This window comes from Myotis brandtii, unplaced genomic scaffold, assembly GCF_000412655.1.
Source record: "Myotis brandtii unplaced genomic scaffold, ASM41265v1 scaffold253, whole genome shotgun sequence".
Taxonomy (NCBI): domain Eukaryota; kingdom Metazoa; phylum Chordata; class Mammalia; order Chiroptera; family Vespertilionidae; genus Myotis; species Myotis brandtii.
The window spans coordinates 1,030,497-1,046,142 of record NW_005359590.1 but is presented as its reverse complement, the minus strand read 5'-3'; the positions used below and the strand labels follow the sequence as shown (position 1 = coordinate 1,046,142).

General features: G+C 41.4%; 1 protein-coding gene across 2 annotated transcripts in view; it reads left to right on the top strand.

Moving 5' to 3' along the window:
• Positions 1–15,646, top strand: part of GNG2 (guanine nucleotide binding protein (G protein), gamma 2) — a 114,254-nt gene that overhangs the window by 84,500 nt on the left and 14,108 nt on the right. For both annotated transcript variants that reach the window (XM_005867885.2, XM_005867884.2), the window contains one exon: positions 10,514–10,629. In XM_005867885.2, coding sequence (XP_005867947.1) covers positions 10,543–10,629 — 87 coding nt within the window. In that variant the 5' untranslated portion in view covers positions 10,514–10,542. The remainder of the gene's footprint in view (positions 1–10,513; positions 10,630–15,646) is intronic.

Here is a 15,646-nt window from a genome sequence, read left to right as displayed (position 1 = left end):
AGGGGGGGGGGCTGTGTTGAGGAGCTCAATCAAAGGACTTCCCGTGTTACCATTTTGTAAGCCTAAGGGGCCATTGGAACAGTGGCAGGGAAGCGTGGACAAACTCCAGGGGTTGTCTACACCTTGAGATCCACTGAGAATTTAGAATTTAAGCAGTTGGTTGTTGTTGTTTTTTAAGAAATTAATTAACCAATAGATAATGTCCTACAGGGATGCAGAAGACCGCAGCCTGTCAGATCCCCTTTGCCTGCTGTTGCAGAGTATTAGACATCAGGAGGTTAACAGAGCCATTTCTATGGAAACAAGCTCATTATTTCTCTTTTGTTGGAATCCTACTGGTTCATGGTCTGGGCTTCCATATTTACAAAAAGAAAAAAAGAAAAGAAAGAGAAAAATCCAACATATGCCATACAAAATACTAATCCTTTTTCCTTGATGTGAACAAAGCCCATTTAACACCTAAGAATGTCAGCCCCATTTGTGGATAACAAGCCGTTTCCTTATCCAAGGCCCAGATAAAAACGAAAAGCTTATGTGTCATTTTTAAGTTGCAACATGGCCTGTTCATTCCTGTTTCATTTTACATAATCTGTAAAATCCATGACTTTGAGTCAACATTGTTCGAGGGATGTGTTTTTGTCAAGGTCGTTAAGAGCAGCTAACCAAGGATGCTCTCTCCAAGAGGAAGGCTGTGTCTCACAGAGAAGCTGTTTCAGAAGCAGCAGCTTACTGGAAAGCAGAGACCTGCCATCTCAAACCATGGTTTCCGGCAGCCCAGTGGAATGGGGGAGCTGTGCTGTGTCTTACTCTCCACCTACACGGCATTGTTGGCTCCCATGCTGATTTGAGAGAAATCAGATGGGATCTTGTCTTTCTTCTGTTGGGCAAGTGGCCATATCCCAGCAAACCCTCACAGAAATAGTACAGAGTGGACTTGAAGTTGATGTCACTTCCTTGATTTTCCTTCCCTATTGGCACACTAGCCCTCATTCCCACTTGCTCTCCCTGAGCTACAAAGATGGTAAAATTTGCTATTATGTTTGTGAAATGGCCAAACATATACCATAGTCCCCAGATTAGGATCGGTCTGCTGCCTCTAAAACTGTGAATGGAGAGGGCTGGAAGGACACCTTTCTCTGGGGAGCATGATTCAGAAACACTAATGTTCTGACTTCATCTAAACCTCAGTTTCCTCCAACCAGGGAAGCAGTGGTTACTTTCTGCCCTGGAATTGTGAGGGTTAAATAGGATAATGCTTTAAAGCACTTGGCCCACTTCCTGGCACACGGCAAGCTCTTGGTTTACAAGCTAATGTTCATTTTTAATATGAGTTTCTGGCCCTCTGGTGAAAGAACAGAGCTTTTGGCCTGTAAAATTGAATTCCCGGAAATGAGAAGCACTAAAAGATGGGGGAGGTGGGGAGGTACTTAGAAGGCCCCGGTTTTGATTTGTTTACAAATCCATCTTTCCCCTTCGCCAGCTTGTGTTGTCCAGCGCTCTCATCCTGGCTGCCTGTGAACTCCCTGAGGCTCCCCAGGGGAGGATATCTTCCGGTGCCTCCTTCATCTCCCTGGACCCCCTCCCCCCCCCCCCTTTTTTCCTCTCCTCCCCTCCCCCCTCTCCTCTTCAAATATCAGTCAGCACCCAGTGGAGTTCAGTATCATTTCGTACCCCTTATCACCAAGCTCCTCCATGCCTAAGTCTGTGTGGATATTCTCTACCCCTCTCACTGTCCCCCCACTTGCCCCATTCTCATCTCTGTTTTCATTCTCCTCCTCCAGTCTCCACACTGCTGCTCAAATATGAGCGAAGGCAAGGGAGGAGACCAGCACATGGTGACCCCCAAAAGATATCTTGATGACGTTTCTGATTTTTAAAACATAATTGGGAAAGAGTGAGCGTCCAAGATGGACTCCAACCCTGACACTCTGGGGCCTGGAAGTGTTGAGGGAGAAGCAACACGCTTCACAAATAAATCCCTTATTGATTGAAAATATCCCTAGTGGCTGAAGCACCAAAAAGAAATTAGTGTGTGCTTATTAGTACAGATTGAAATGTGCTATTTTGGTATCAAGTCAAAGTGGCCAACTGGTAACAGAGAGATGCCTGACAAAGAGCTACGCTGAAGCCTGGCAGCCTGTCCTACAATTATTATTCTTCACACTGCAGCTGCTATGCATACATTCACTGGCGTTCTGACTGTTAAAGCCCTTCGCAGGAATGGATATTAACTGTACCCTTTGTAGGCGTAATCTAATCAATTCGTGAGGCTGTCCTTGCTTGCTGCAGAATAAATTAGTGTAGGGATCAAAACAGACGAGTGGCAAAATGACCAAGCTGAGCTTGGGTTGAGGTGTGAACAGGTAACAGAGATATTTATCTAGGCGACTAATGTCGAAGCTCAGAAATATTTTTAATTAGAATCGTTTGAAATTAGTCCTCTAATTCAAAAGCCCTCACCAATGAATGATATGGCTAACTGACAGATGAGAATCCCAAAGGTATCATCAGGTGACTGAGAGACTATAAACCTCTCATTTGTTTTCTAGACCTAAAATCGTTTGTGTTATTGCCAATGTAATCTGAACCTGTAAATATACAAAACAAATAAATCAAACCGCCTTAGCACCTACTGCAAATATCAAAACACAGTTCTGAGAAACACACAGTGATAATTAAAATGAAAGGCCATAGGCAAGCCTGCTGGATGCCAGGCTGCCTGACTTAAAGAACACCGCTAGAGCATTAAAAGAATGGGATCCTCCACAATTAACCTACACTCTCTAAGGCAAAAATCCCATTAGCAACACATTTATTTATCTTCGTGTCACAGAAATAAAGGGTTGTGTGTTTATTCCTAAGCCTAAGTGGCAAGAAAATGTGTGTTTTCTTAACAGAAAGGTTCCTCCTGAAAGAAACTTAAATGCTGGATGTATCATTAGAAAAAGAAAGCTCATCGAATGGTTATTAGTCCATGACAGGCCTCTCTCTCCTATTGCGGGGGTGAGGTGGGGGTGGGGGTGTTCCTCTCATCAGTTGAAAACAAAAACAAAAATGCCTTCTGTATTATTCTTGGGTTTGGAATTCAGGTGGGATAATTAGGACATTCTTGCGGAGTCCTGCCAATCTGTCCTACACAAGCTTTATTGTTGTTCTAGGGGGTTTTGTCGTTTGTATTCTTTTTGCTCGCCGGCAGATAAAACCCAGCATAATCTCATTCTACCAGCACATTGCAAGAAAGAGACTGTTCTCTTTTTTTATTATTATTATTTTATTTTTAATCTTTATTGTTGAAGGTATCACATAGTTCCTCCTTTTCCCCCCATTAAGCTCTTCCAGCCTGCTCCGTCCCTCCTCCCCCAGGCTCTCACCACCCCGTTGTCTGTGTCCACAGGATATACATATATGCATGCAAGTTCATTGATTGATTGATCTCTTCCCACCCACCCTCCCCTGCCTGCCCTCTGACTGTTCTCTTTTAAATAAACAGGAATCAAACATCCATAAAGCATAATGCTAATGAGAATTAAGAGCATGTAACACTTATTCATCGCTGGAACGGTAGTAGGGATCATAAGACACAAGTATAAAAGCCCAGTTAGTTGCAACTTTCCTCTCGGAGTACTTTCTTTGAGCGGATTTTTCATGCATGGCTCTCTCTCTGGCTGCTTTGTCAGTGTCCTTTCCCATCGAGAGTACCATGGGCCTTTTGAGCAGCCCACGTCATTGTTGCCTGGCACTCTGCAGGGCATGAGAGCTTCTGCCTCTGCTCCCTAAATGCCAGCAGCATCTCTAGTTATTATCATAACCCAGACCACCCCTCACATTTCCAAATGCCTCTGAAGGGGTGGTACCTCCACTGACTGAGAACCACTGCCATGAATCTAGTGAGGCTTGGAGAATAGGTTGAATCCTATTTGGAAATTCCAGAGGGTAAATTATTAGAATTTTAAAAAGAGCTTTTGGCTATAGAATTCTGAAAGAATTGGTGTGCAGTATCATATCCTCTAATTCAAACTTAGAGATGTGTGACCACCCAAATTCTATGCCGTAACTTGATTGCCAGATGACACAACACTTGACAGCGCTACCAGTTGCTGAGCTCAGAACAGCTTGATGGACCAAAGAGTGTCACTCTAGCTGCACTACCCAACCTTTGCTCATCAACCCAGCTGACTCCCAGAAATGACCTCAGGAATTCAGAGTTTCCCCAAGAGAACCAGATTCGGACTCAATTTCCTTCTGCTCCACCGATTTTGAGGAAAAGTGGTCCACCGCTGGGTGAATCTCTGGAGTGGCCCTCCGATGGCTGCAAGGCCAGGCTGGGCGTCAGCAAAGGTAACCTCCAGTGCATCACAAGGCAGTCCAAAGACTGGGCTGATGGGGTGCGAGAGGAGCAAGGCATAGAGATGAATCTCCCTCTATTTTTAACCAAAAGCTTTTAGTTGTTTTTAAGAGGTATGTGTGTTTTAAAGCTTTATCTGACTGATCTTTTCAGCAGAATTTTACTTTTCCTTTTAGCTATTTTAGTTGGTGTCTTCGAACAATTTCCTTCTCTCTTATAAAAAAAAAGTCATTTCTGCCCAATTTGGGTTTCATGTAAAATGAAACAGGAACATTCGCCAAGAATATCTGATGTGCGTCTGCTTCCCTGTTGAAACTGCCTAAGCCTCTAACAGGGCTCTGTCAACACTTTTCTGGGCCCCATTATGTTCACAAGGTGCAAGACCCTTTGCTCAACAACACTTCTCACAGCATGCAGTTACTCTCAACTCAGGTAGCATTGAAAGACAAAAGGCTGTCTCCTCCCCATTAAAAAAAGTCATGTAGCATTTCTATACACTAACAATGAGCAATCTGGAAAGGATAATTATTGAAAATTTCCATTTACAATAGTGTCAGAAGAATAAAATACTTAGAAATTAACTGAGAATAGAATTAATTTAGGAATAGAATAGAGAGCACAGGAAGGAACCCTCACATATATGGTCAAATGATTTTCCACAAGGGTGGCAAGACCACTTAATAGGGAAAAGACAGTCTTTTCAACAAATGGTGCTGGGAAAACTAGATACCCACATGCAAAAGAAAGGTGTTGTACCATTACCTAACGCTATATATAAAAATTAGCTCAAAATGTATCAAAGACCTAAATGTAAGAGCTAAAACTATAAAACTCTGAAGAAAACATAGGGAAAAGCTTCACAACATTGGATTGGGTGATGATTTCCTGGGTATGACAACAAAGGCACAAGCAACAAAAGAAAAATAGACAAATTGGACTTCATGAAAATTAAAAGCTGTGTGCATCGAAGCATACTATTAACAAAGTGAAAGGGCAATTCATAGAATGGGGAAAAAATATAAACCATATATCTGATAAGAGATTAATATTCAGAATAGATAGAGAACTCCTAAAACTCAACAACAAAAACACTATTTCAAAAATGGGCAAAGGATTTGAATAGACATTTCTCCAAAGAAGATATACAAGTGGTTGGTAAGTATAGGAAAAGAAGCTCGATATCACTAATCATTATGGAATAAAAGTCAAACCACAAAGAGAAACCACCTCTCACTTATTAGGGTGACTACTATCAAAAAACCAAACAAACAGAAAATAACAAGTGTTGGTGAAGATAAAGAAAAATTGGAACCCTTGTGTACTTTTTATAAACATGTAAAACTAGAGGCCCGGTGCATGAAAATTCATGCAGTTGGGGGAGGGGGGGCGTCGTCCCTCAGCCCAGCCTGCGCCCTCTCGCAGTTGGACATCCTTAGTGCTGCTGAGAAGGCGGGAGAGGCTCCCGCCACCACTGCTGCACTCGCAGCCATCAGCCCAGCTTGTGGCTGAGCAGAGCTCCCCCTGTGGGAGCATACTGACCACCAAGGGGCAGTCCTGGTAGTTCCACCGTTAGGGTCAATTTGCATATTACCCTTTTATTATATGGATGGTACAGCCACTGTGGAAAATAGTATGGCTGTTCCTCAAAAAATAAAAAATAGATTTACATATAATCCAGCAATTCCACTTCTAGGGATATACCCAAAAGAACCAAAAGTAGGGTCATGAAGAGATATTTATATATCCATGTTCATAGAGGTGCTATTCACAGTAGCTAAAACATGGAAGTGACCCAGGTATCCATCAACAGATAGATGGAGACGCAAAATATGCTATATACATACATTCATCCTTAAAACAGAAGGAAATTCTGACAAATGCTACAACATGAATGAACTTGGAGGACATGAAGAGGGTCAAAGCCAGTCATGGGAAGACAAAAGTGAATGATTTTACCTCCATGAAGTATCTAGAATAGCCAAAACCACAGAAACAGAATGTAGAATGGTGTTTTCCAGGGCTAAAGGGAGAAAAGAATGGGAGTTATTGTTTATTGGATATAGAGTTTCAGTTTATAGGATGAAAACTGAAAGATATTTCACACACTCTTTTCATCCTAAATTGAATCCTATTTGGAAATTCCAGAGGGTCAATTATTAGAATTTTAAAAAGAGCTTTTGGCTATAGAATTTATAGGATGAAACGAGTGTGTGTGTGTGTGTGTGTGTGTGTAAGTATAAAATGTTTTGCCCAAATGCCTCAAGCTTAAACGATAGGCCAACTTTTCTTATTCACCACAGCCACTTTCTAGGAAAACACATACTTCTTTGGAACACTGGTCTAGGACTCCACAGTTTTCAGTCTTCAGTGGGGGGGAATTTTGTCAGTGCTTTTATGGGAAAGCAGCTGGATGTGAAAAAGGAGAATGTGCAAAACGATTCTCAAAGGGGCACTAGACCTCTGTTGGGTCATATGGTAAAACAAGAACATTCAGGATGTATCTTCCTAAAACGAGGAGCACAAATCAAAGCCTATGTTTATTTTTTCTCTTAAAACTTACTCCGTTTCGATTTCCACCATGTTCTCTCCCAGCATGTCTAGACTGGCATCCTGCCCATTCCTCTTCTTTTCCCATCTCAACCCCAACCTTCCTACTTCCCTTCTCTGCCTGCACAGAGGTCTTCTTCTATGGTAAGAAGGATAAAGGCCCCCAAAGATGTCCATGTCCCCTTCCTGGAACCTGTGAATATGTTGTTACATGGCAAAGGGGAAATAAGGTTGCAGATGGAATTAAGGTTGCTAATCAGCTGACCTAAAGATCAGGAGATTACCCTGGATCATCTGGGTGGGCCCAATGTAGTTAGGGGGAAGAAGAGAGTCAAAGGGAAATGTGACTGGAGAAGATGTTAGGGTGATATGACATGAGAAGGACTCAACTCACAGTCGCTGGCTTTGAAGATGGGGAAAAAGGCCAAGAGCCAAGGAATGCTGGCAGCCTCCAGAAGCTAGAAAAGGAAGAGAAAGAGCTGTTTCCTCAGAGCCTCCAGAAAAAATGCAGCCCTGCCAGCACCTAGAATTGAGCCCAGGGAGACCTATTTAAGATCCCTGACCTCCAAAACTGCAGGATAATAAACCTCTGTTATTTATGTCATTAAATATATAGGAATGTATTAAAACAGCAATAGACTTTCTGGATCAGTCTCCTCAGGACATCCACAGCTTTCCCAGGAACATGAGCAGGCATTAAGACATAGACTTTCTTAGTCAAATGAAAAGAATGGGTTATGTAGTCAGTTAATGGCAGATCTGTTAGCCAATAGCAGAGAAACCCTTAATAATGGTGATGGAAACAAGATCAGTGCTCATTTCTCTTCACATAGATGGTAACCAGTTCACAGCTGGTCTGGTGGCTCTACCATGTCAGTAAGGACCCAGCTCCTCCCTGTTCACCCTGGAGTGTAGCCTAGAGGTTCAAGATGGAGCTCTATGGTCAACATGACTACCCTCCAGGCCAGTGGCAGGAGGAAGGGGAGGCAAAGGTTATACCCCTTTCTTCAAGGATACTTCTGCTTATATCTCATTGGGCAAAGCTTAAGTCATTTAACTAGACTGAGCTGCAAGGGAGGCTGGGGAGTGTATCGTTGAGCTTAATATGCCCAGTTAAAATTCAGGATTCTGGTGGGAGGTGGGAGGAGGGGGATCTCTGTAAAAAACACACATATATATATAGTACTAATGAAGAACAAGAAGGAGTATTTGAAAGCAAGCTGTGATCTTTGTGATCTCATTTATATTCAAGGGCAGAAGAATAGCTGACCAGAATTTCAAAGCTCCCTCAGGCCCCATGAGGATTTGGTAATTCTGTGATAGTCTGTATTCTAGTCTGTATTCTCGTGTGATAAATTTTAGTTTGGCTTCACAAAACAGTGTCCAGGGGCTTGTAGATCATGGCTGCTTCCAACTCTGGATGAATGGAAGAGTTAGGCTACTCTGCTGGGTAAGTCAATATTCCATCTTGGCCCTATAAGGTTTTGCAAACTGGTGAGATGTTTGTTTGATTTAGGGGCATATACTTAATTTCTCTGTAGGACTAAGATCGTTGGAGCCCTAACCATGCTGATGAAATCATAGTTGTTAAAGCCTCCTTTTATTTATTTTTGTGTTTGTTTTTACATGTTTCTTGGTCTTCAAGCATATAAAAGCAGAGTCAGAGATCTTTGTTGCTTTAAAATTTCTTGCATCTTCCTTCCCACTTTATTCTCTCCAAACCCTTTGAAAATAAATTGAGAAAACAATTAACTTATCTTCCAGTGTATTTTTCAGTATTCTTTATAAAATAGCACTCTTTAGAAAGGGACTTCTTTGTTTACAGAGTCATACATAATTTTTTTTGTCATGAAGAACTAGATAACCTAAGGAAATAATTTATAGTCTTTTGTTTCTGTTTTGTTTTTAGGTTTTTTTTGGTAATTAAAAATTATTTCTTGATTTTAGTAAAAAAAAATATGTATTGAACTTATTATGTGTTATTCTTCCTTCCCCGTGTTTTTATTTGTTCTTTCCTTTTTTTATTTTTATTTTTACCCCTTCAATACCAGAGATATTGTTTACCCTTGACTTCTTTAAGGGGAACTGAAGTTTTTATCATCTGCTGTAGCTGTTCTGTGAACTACCTTCTTCTTTCTTTTATTCTTTTATTTATTTATGGTCTAAAGTTCTACATATGTCTCCCTTTTCCCTGCTTGACACCCCCCGCCCCAGCCATTCCCACCCCAGGCAAGCCCCCACCGCCCCAGTGTCTGTGTCCATTGGTTATGCTAATATGCATGCATACAAGTGCTCTTTCCTCTTTTAGATGGTAACCTGATCCTACTTTATTTGTAGATAAAAATATTCCCCAAAGCTAGCAGAAGTCACGGTTTTTAAAATAATGTCTTCAGAACAAGCTTCAACTCGTGTTGACTGCAGCAGCGTTGTGATGCTCCGCATTTCTTGAGTCATGCAGCTCTCAGCAGGGCTAGTGAAATTGCAGACAGTGCTTCATTATTGGGGGTCAGTGACCCCAAGGGGCACATTTACACAGATGGTCCTGAAATAGCACATGGCACTTTGGCAGAAGCGAGACCTGATCAGAAGGCGGGGAAAATGGGCACTGAAAATAAAATAGGAGGCATTCCGAGATGAACAACAAGAATAAAGTGAGACGGGGGGCCAAGAAAGAATTAGAAGAGGAATGAAATTGGGATAGGAAGTGGAAGGGGGTGGCGTCAAGGATAGGAGGGGGTCTGGCAGAGCCTGGGCAAAGAAGCCATCTCACAAGCTACATAGATACAGAGCTCCGCTCTCTAAACACTTGTCTTCTATTTTCACATTTTAAAAAGTAATGTCTATTATACTTCATTTCGAATGCCATTCGTGAACCCATTGACATAATTAGCCATTTAGACCTGGCAATCCCTCCCCCTGGTCATTATATATGTGTTTCTGAAGAATTGTGAGGAAAGTGGGTAGTTGTGAAGAACGCCATCTTCCAGACAGAGTGAAGAGAAGTGACTATTTGAAACAATGCTGGATCAGTGACACTGCAAAGCCACACCTCCCATTGCAGTCTCTCTGCAGTGTAATAGGCCTAGGTGGTTAGAGTCAACCAAAAAGTTGGTGTTTGAGCCCATTAAGGAAACATGGTAAATTCGGTGTCTTTGGTCCTGAAGGATTACATAATTTCCCATTCTCCTCTCCACCTGCCTTTCACTCATTCTCCCAGGGCACTTACCACAGTATCTGACAATCGTACCCTATAAATAACAACAGTAACAATGTGTACACTCACCCTTATTATTTTGAAGTTATTTAATAAACTATGATCACGTTAATAACTTGCTTTATTAATGTGGCAGCACATCTTATTAGGACTGACTCAGTAACAGACTTCATTTTTTGCCCCTAAATAAGGATGGAAGGGCAGAAGGTGAGGGGAGTTGGAAAAGCAAACTCCATATTCTGGTCCACCTGACAGTCTGAGGCAGAGCTGGACTGAAGAGAGAGAGGGCTGGATTAGCCAGGCCTGACGCCAGCCACTCTTTTGAGATCCCTCGGTTCTGATGAACTTGCGCATTTGGCAGCTCCTGACTTCTCTGATGCATTCTTCCTCCTCGTTTTCTTTCTCAGGGTGTCTGAAAAACCCACCCGGCACTCCAATGGCTAGCAACAACACTGCCAGCATAGCACAAGCCAGGAAGCTGGTGGAACAGCTGAAGATGGAAGCCAACATCGACAGGATAAAGGTAAGGACAACATAACCCACACCGCTCATCTAGCCCTGACTACAAGGAGCATGCTTGGCAGCAACCTATCATTTACTACTTTTTCCATAGAGAGCGATGAAACCAGTGAGGATGGAAGAGAAACTTCATAATTAGGCAAAAGTTCATTTTTCTAATGTCTGCTTTCTCTAGATTTCTCCAGCATAATACGATAGTATAAATTAAAATTGGCTATGCATGTAGAATTAAAAACAAAACAATAACAACAAAACAAAACAGAAATAAAAGGCTCCTAACTGAATTCTAGCCAAGGAAATTGAAGAACACAGTCCACCAACCCACCTCCCTTACCTTGTAGGACCCTCTTCTTATTCGGGTTTTAATTTTTTTCTGTCCTGATTTAAGTTCTAAGTTTAAGTTGTTCATCTTTCATGTCTAATTCTTCTAATTCACCATTGTAGGTCATTATTGTATTTTTTTAATCCATCGTACATGATCTCCCTGAGAAGTCAAATAGCATAAAGGCTTAATGGAAGTTAATAGTCTATTTTTTTTCTTCTTTCTTTTACTCCCCATATTTAACCTGACACTTTGCCTTAAGTTGGGCCTAACTCATATGGAACCAAGACTTTAAATTCAAACTCTTTGGTATCAGATTTTAAATGTAAAATTGACCGACACAGTGTCATTATTAATAGATAGCTACTGCAGGGTTGGTAAAGTGAATTTTTGTCAACTACCAAAACTTCATTTCCTCAGAAGACCCAAGCATTTTATGAAATGGACCTCAGAAACATATCTTATTGTACTAAAATAAAACTAGGCATTCTTCCAAATGCCTTTTTTATAAACTAGCATATTTTTTTTCTATTTTCTCTATTTCTGACTTACTTCCTTTGGAGTGTGTTTCTAAAATAAGGAGCAATCAATTATGGCTCATGAGCCAGATTCACCCTACTGCCTATTTTTATAAATAAAGTTTTATAAGAACACAGCTGGGCCCATTCATTGACATATTGTCTATGGCTACTTTCACACTAGAACAGCAGAGTAGAGTAGTTGCAACAAAGACCATGTGGCCCACAAAGCATAATATGTTTACTCTCTGGCCTTTTACAGAAAACTTGGTGGCCCCTGGGTCTAGACCAGCCGTGGGCAAACTACGGCCCGCGGGCCGGATCCGGCCCATTTGAAATGAATAAAACTAAAAAAAAAAAAAGACCGTACCCTTTTATGTAATGATGTTTACTTTGAATTTATATTAGTTCACACAAACACTCCATCCATGCTTTTGTTCCGGCCCTCCGGTCCAGTTTAAGAGCCCATTGTGGCCCTCAAGTCAAAAAGTTTGCCCACCCCTGCTCTAGAGCAATGGTTCTCAGCTCATCTGTACATTCACATCACCCAGGGAATTCTATAAACAGACCAGTTCCAAGACCGCATTCTAGACCAATTCAATTAGAATCTCTGGGGGTATGATTCAGGCATGAGCATATTTTTTTGGTTATTAGTTAATAGTTAATATCATTGTATAGCTGAGGCTGAGGACCTGGGTCCTAGGGAAAGGGATTAGCTCCTTTTAACTCCCATCAGATTTGTGCCAGAGAGTGGAGGGAGAGCTGGTCTTCCCCTTGAATGAGCTTTTCCATCTATCCTAAATCTCCTTGTAAAATCTGAGTCCTGCTAATGGGCCACAAGGTGTAAACAGCTTCTACTCTTCTTGTAACAGCTTTCATTCTTCTTCTTTATTCCCAAATGAGATAAAGAAAGGGCCTTCCCCATCTGCCTTGCTCCTCTACCACCTTCCTCTTCTCCTCTTTTCCCTTTGCCTCTTTTTGTATACTCCCTTGCTGAAAAAGTACAATGTGGTGTGTGGGCACAATCGTTGCTGAGAGAAGTGAGGTGCCCAAGGATTGTGGCATCAAAAGGAATTTTGCAGCCCTAGCTGGTTTGGCTCAGTGGGTAGAGCGTCAGCCTGTGGACCCCAGGTTTGATTCCACTCAAGGGCACGTGCCTGGGTTGCAGGCTCGATCCCCAGTAGGAGGTGTACAGAAGGCAGCTGATCAATGATTCTCTCTCATCATTGATGTTTCTAGCTCTCTCTTCCTCTCCCTTTCTCTCTGAAATCAATAAAAATAATATTTAAAAAATCATTTTTTTAAAAAGGGGAATTTTGCAGTTCTTTGTGTGTGTGTGGGTTGGGGGTCGGTTTCTGCTCATAGACCTTCTGGAAAAGTACACTTTGTCTTTTGGGGTGGCCTAACTAAGATAAAAGTGTTGGTGAAGAACTATTGTGGTTGGCATTTTCTATTACTACTCAGCATCCCCAGGCCTGGCTCCTGAAGGAGGTTCTGTTAGTGTTGCTGGTGATGAAAAGCTGACAGTAGGAGGAAGAAGACAGATATAGGCCTTTTCAGTCAAAGGTCAAACCTTTAAAATTCCCACCTGAACTATTAACTGCAAGGGTTTCTTTTAAGCCAGTGGTTCTCAACCTTGGCTGCACATTAGAATCACCTGGGGATCTTTTTAAAATCTTGATTTCTGGGCCTCATCCTCCGGAAATTCTGTTTCTTTGTTACTAATGATGAGGCCCAGAAATCAGGATTTTAAAAAGATTCCCAGGTGATTCTAATGTGCAGCCAAGGTTGAGAACCACTGTTCTAAGCTGATCTCTGAAATCTCATCTCAATTACCCTCCATGTTGTTGCCAAAGAAAAATTTCTATAGGAAATCTCATTATATTCCCCTCCTACTGAAAATCTTTTTGTGATTGCCATAACCTGAAAAATAAAATTCAAACTCTGTTTTTAAAACTTATTTATCAATTACAGTTGCCATACAATATTCTATTAGTTTCAGGTGTTCAACATAGTGATTAGACATTTGCATACCTTAGGATGTGATCACCCCCATAATTCTAGTACCCACCTGGCACCATACATAGTTATTACAATACTATTGACTATATTCCCTATGCTGTGCTTTACATCCCAATGACTGTTTTTGTGACTTTCAGTTTGTGCTTCTTAATCCCTTTCACCATTTTCAGTGTCTTTCCAAGTACAAGTCTTTTACCTCCTTAGTTAAATTTATTCCTAGGTATTTTTATTCTTTTGATGAAATTGTAAATGGGATTGTTTTCTTTTTCTTTCTGATTGGTTTTTATTAGTGTATAAAATACAATCAATTTCTGAATATTAATTTTACATCTTGCTACTTTATTGAATTCAGTTATTAGTTCTAGTAGTTTTGGGGTGGAATCTTTAGGGTTCTCTCCAAATATAATATTATGTCATCTGCAGATAATGATAGTTTTATTTCTTCCTTTCCAATGCAGATGCTTTTTATTTCTTTATCTGGTCTGATTGCTGTGGTCAGGACTTCCATGCCTATGTTGAATAAAGTAGTAAAAGTGGGCATTCTTATCTTATTCCTGATCTTAAAGAAAAAGAGAGAGAACCATTGATCAGCTGCTTTTAGCTTTTCACTATTGAGTATGATCTTAGCTGTGGGTTTGTCATATACCAGCCCCTTTGTTATGTTGAGGTATGTTCCCCCATCCTCACTTTGCTGAGAGTTTTTATCAATAGATGTTGGTTTATGTCAGTGTTTTTTATGCATCTATTGGTGTGATCTTATTATTTTTATCCTTCACTTTGTTTATGTGATGTATCACATTATAAAATTCAAATTCTTTGGCGGAGTATGCAAGGTTCTTCTGGACCGTACCCACCTTTCAGCTTCATCCCCTTCCTTTTGCCCATATGTTATACTGAACCACTTCATTCCCTTGGTGGGAATTTCAAATGCCTGGAACATTCAATCTCCTCCTCTCTACCTTTCTGTTTTACTAACTCCAGTGAATTTATAGTTCCTTGAAGACTTAGACCAATCATATATCCTTCAAGAAACTTCCTAAAACCCTCCTCCCAAAGTTGTACTTTTGCATTTTTTCAGTTGTTCATTTATCTACACTAATAAAAGAGAAAGATGCAAATTGACCGTACCTTCACAATGCCCACCAGCTAATCAGGAGTGGGTATGCAAATTAATCCAACAAAGAGGGCAGGTTAATTTGCATACACAGGCACCAAGCGGCGGGGGCTGGTGCCTGTGTATGCTTCTTCACCATGGCGACGACACAGGCGTTCTGCATCACCCCAGCTGCTCCGGGCCTCTGGGCAGTGTGGGAAGGCAGAAAGGCAGCTCTGGCCCGAGCGAAGGCGGTGCCAGCAACCAAGGGAAAGAAGGCCCATTCTTGCACGAATCTTTGTGCATCGGGCCTCTAGTCTAATAAATATTTTCCTAAGAGTGTTCTAAACTGCCAGGCCTTGTTAGGTACTAGAGATAGAGATGGATACAGATGAAGACATGATTCTTGCCCTCAAGGATCTCCTTGTCTAGTGAAGGGTTACACAAAGTATGGGCAAGACCTATCAGTAGTGCCAGTAAGATAGCCAAGGAGCATAATCAACAAGTATCATCAGGAAGAAGCCAACAGGCCCTAACCGGTTTGGTTCCGTGGAGAGAGCGTCGGCCTGCGGACTGAAGGGTCCCAGGTTCGATTCTGGTCAAGGGCATGTACCTTGGTTGCGGGCACATCCCCAGTGGGGAGTGTGCAGAAGGTAGCTGATTGATGTTTCTCTCTCATCGATGTTTCTAACTCTCTATTCCTCTCCCTTCCTCTCTGTAAAAAAATCAATAAAATATATTTTTTTTAAAAATAAGAAAGAAGCCAACAGCACACCTGACCCCCTCTGTATGCTACTTCTAAAGGGACCAAATAAATTTCTGTTAAAAGAGAGACAAAACATCAGCCTAATCAACTGAACACCAAGGAGCTGCCTTTCTGGGTGATCTTCTCATTCAAATCTACAAATCCCTTGTGACGTCATTATTAAATTGCTGGAAATGCTGCAGCAGCCTGTATGTCAGCCTTTGCTCTGCACATCAGAGCCAGGCCAGTATGCTGTGGTGAAGTGTCAGATTATTTTTAGTTTAGCTGTTGGATCAAACTGCGGCTGTGTTGACAGTTGTC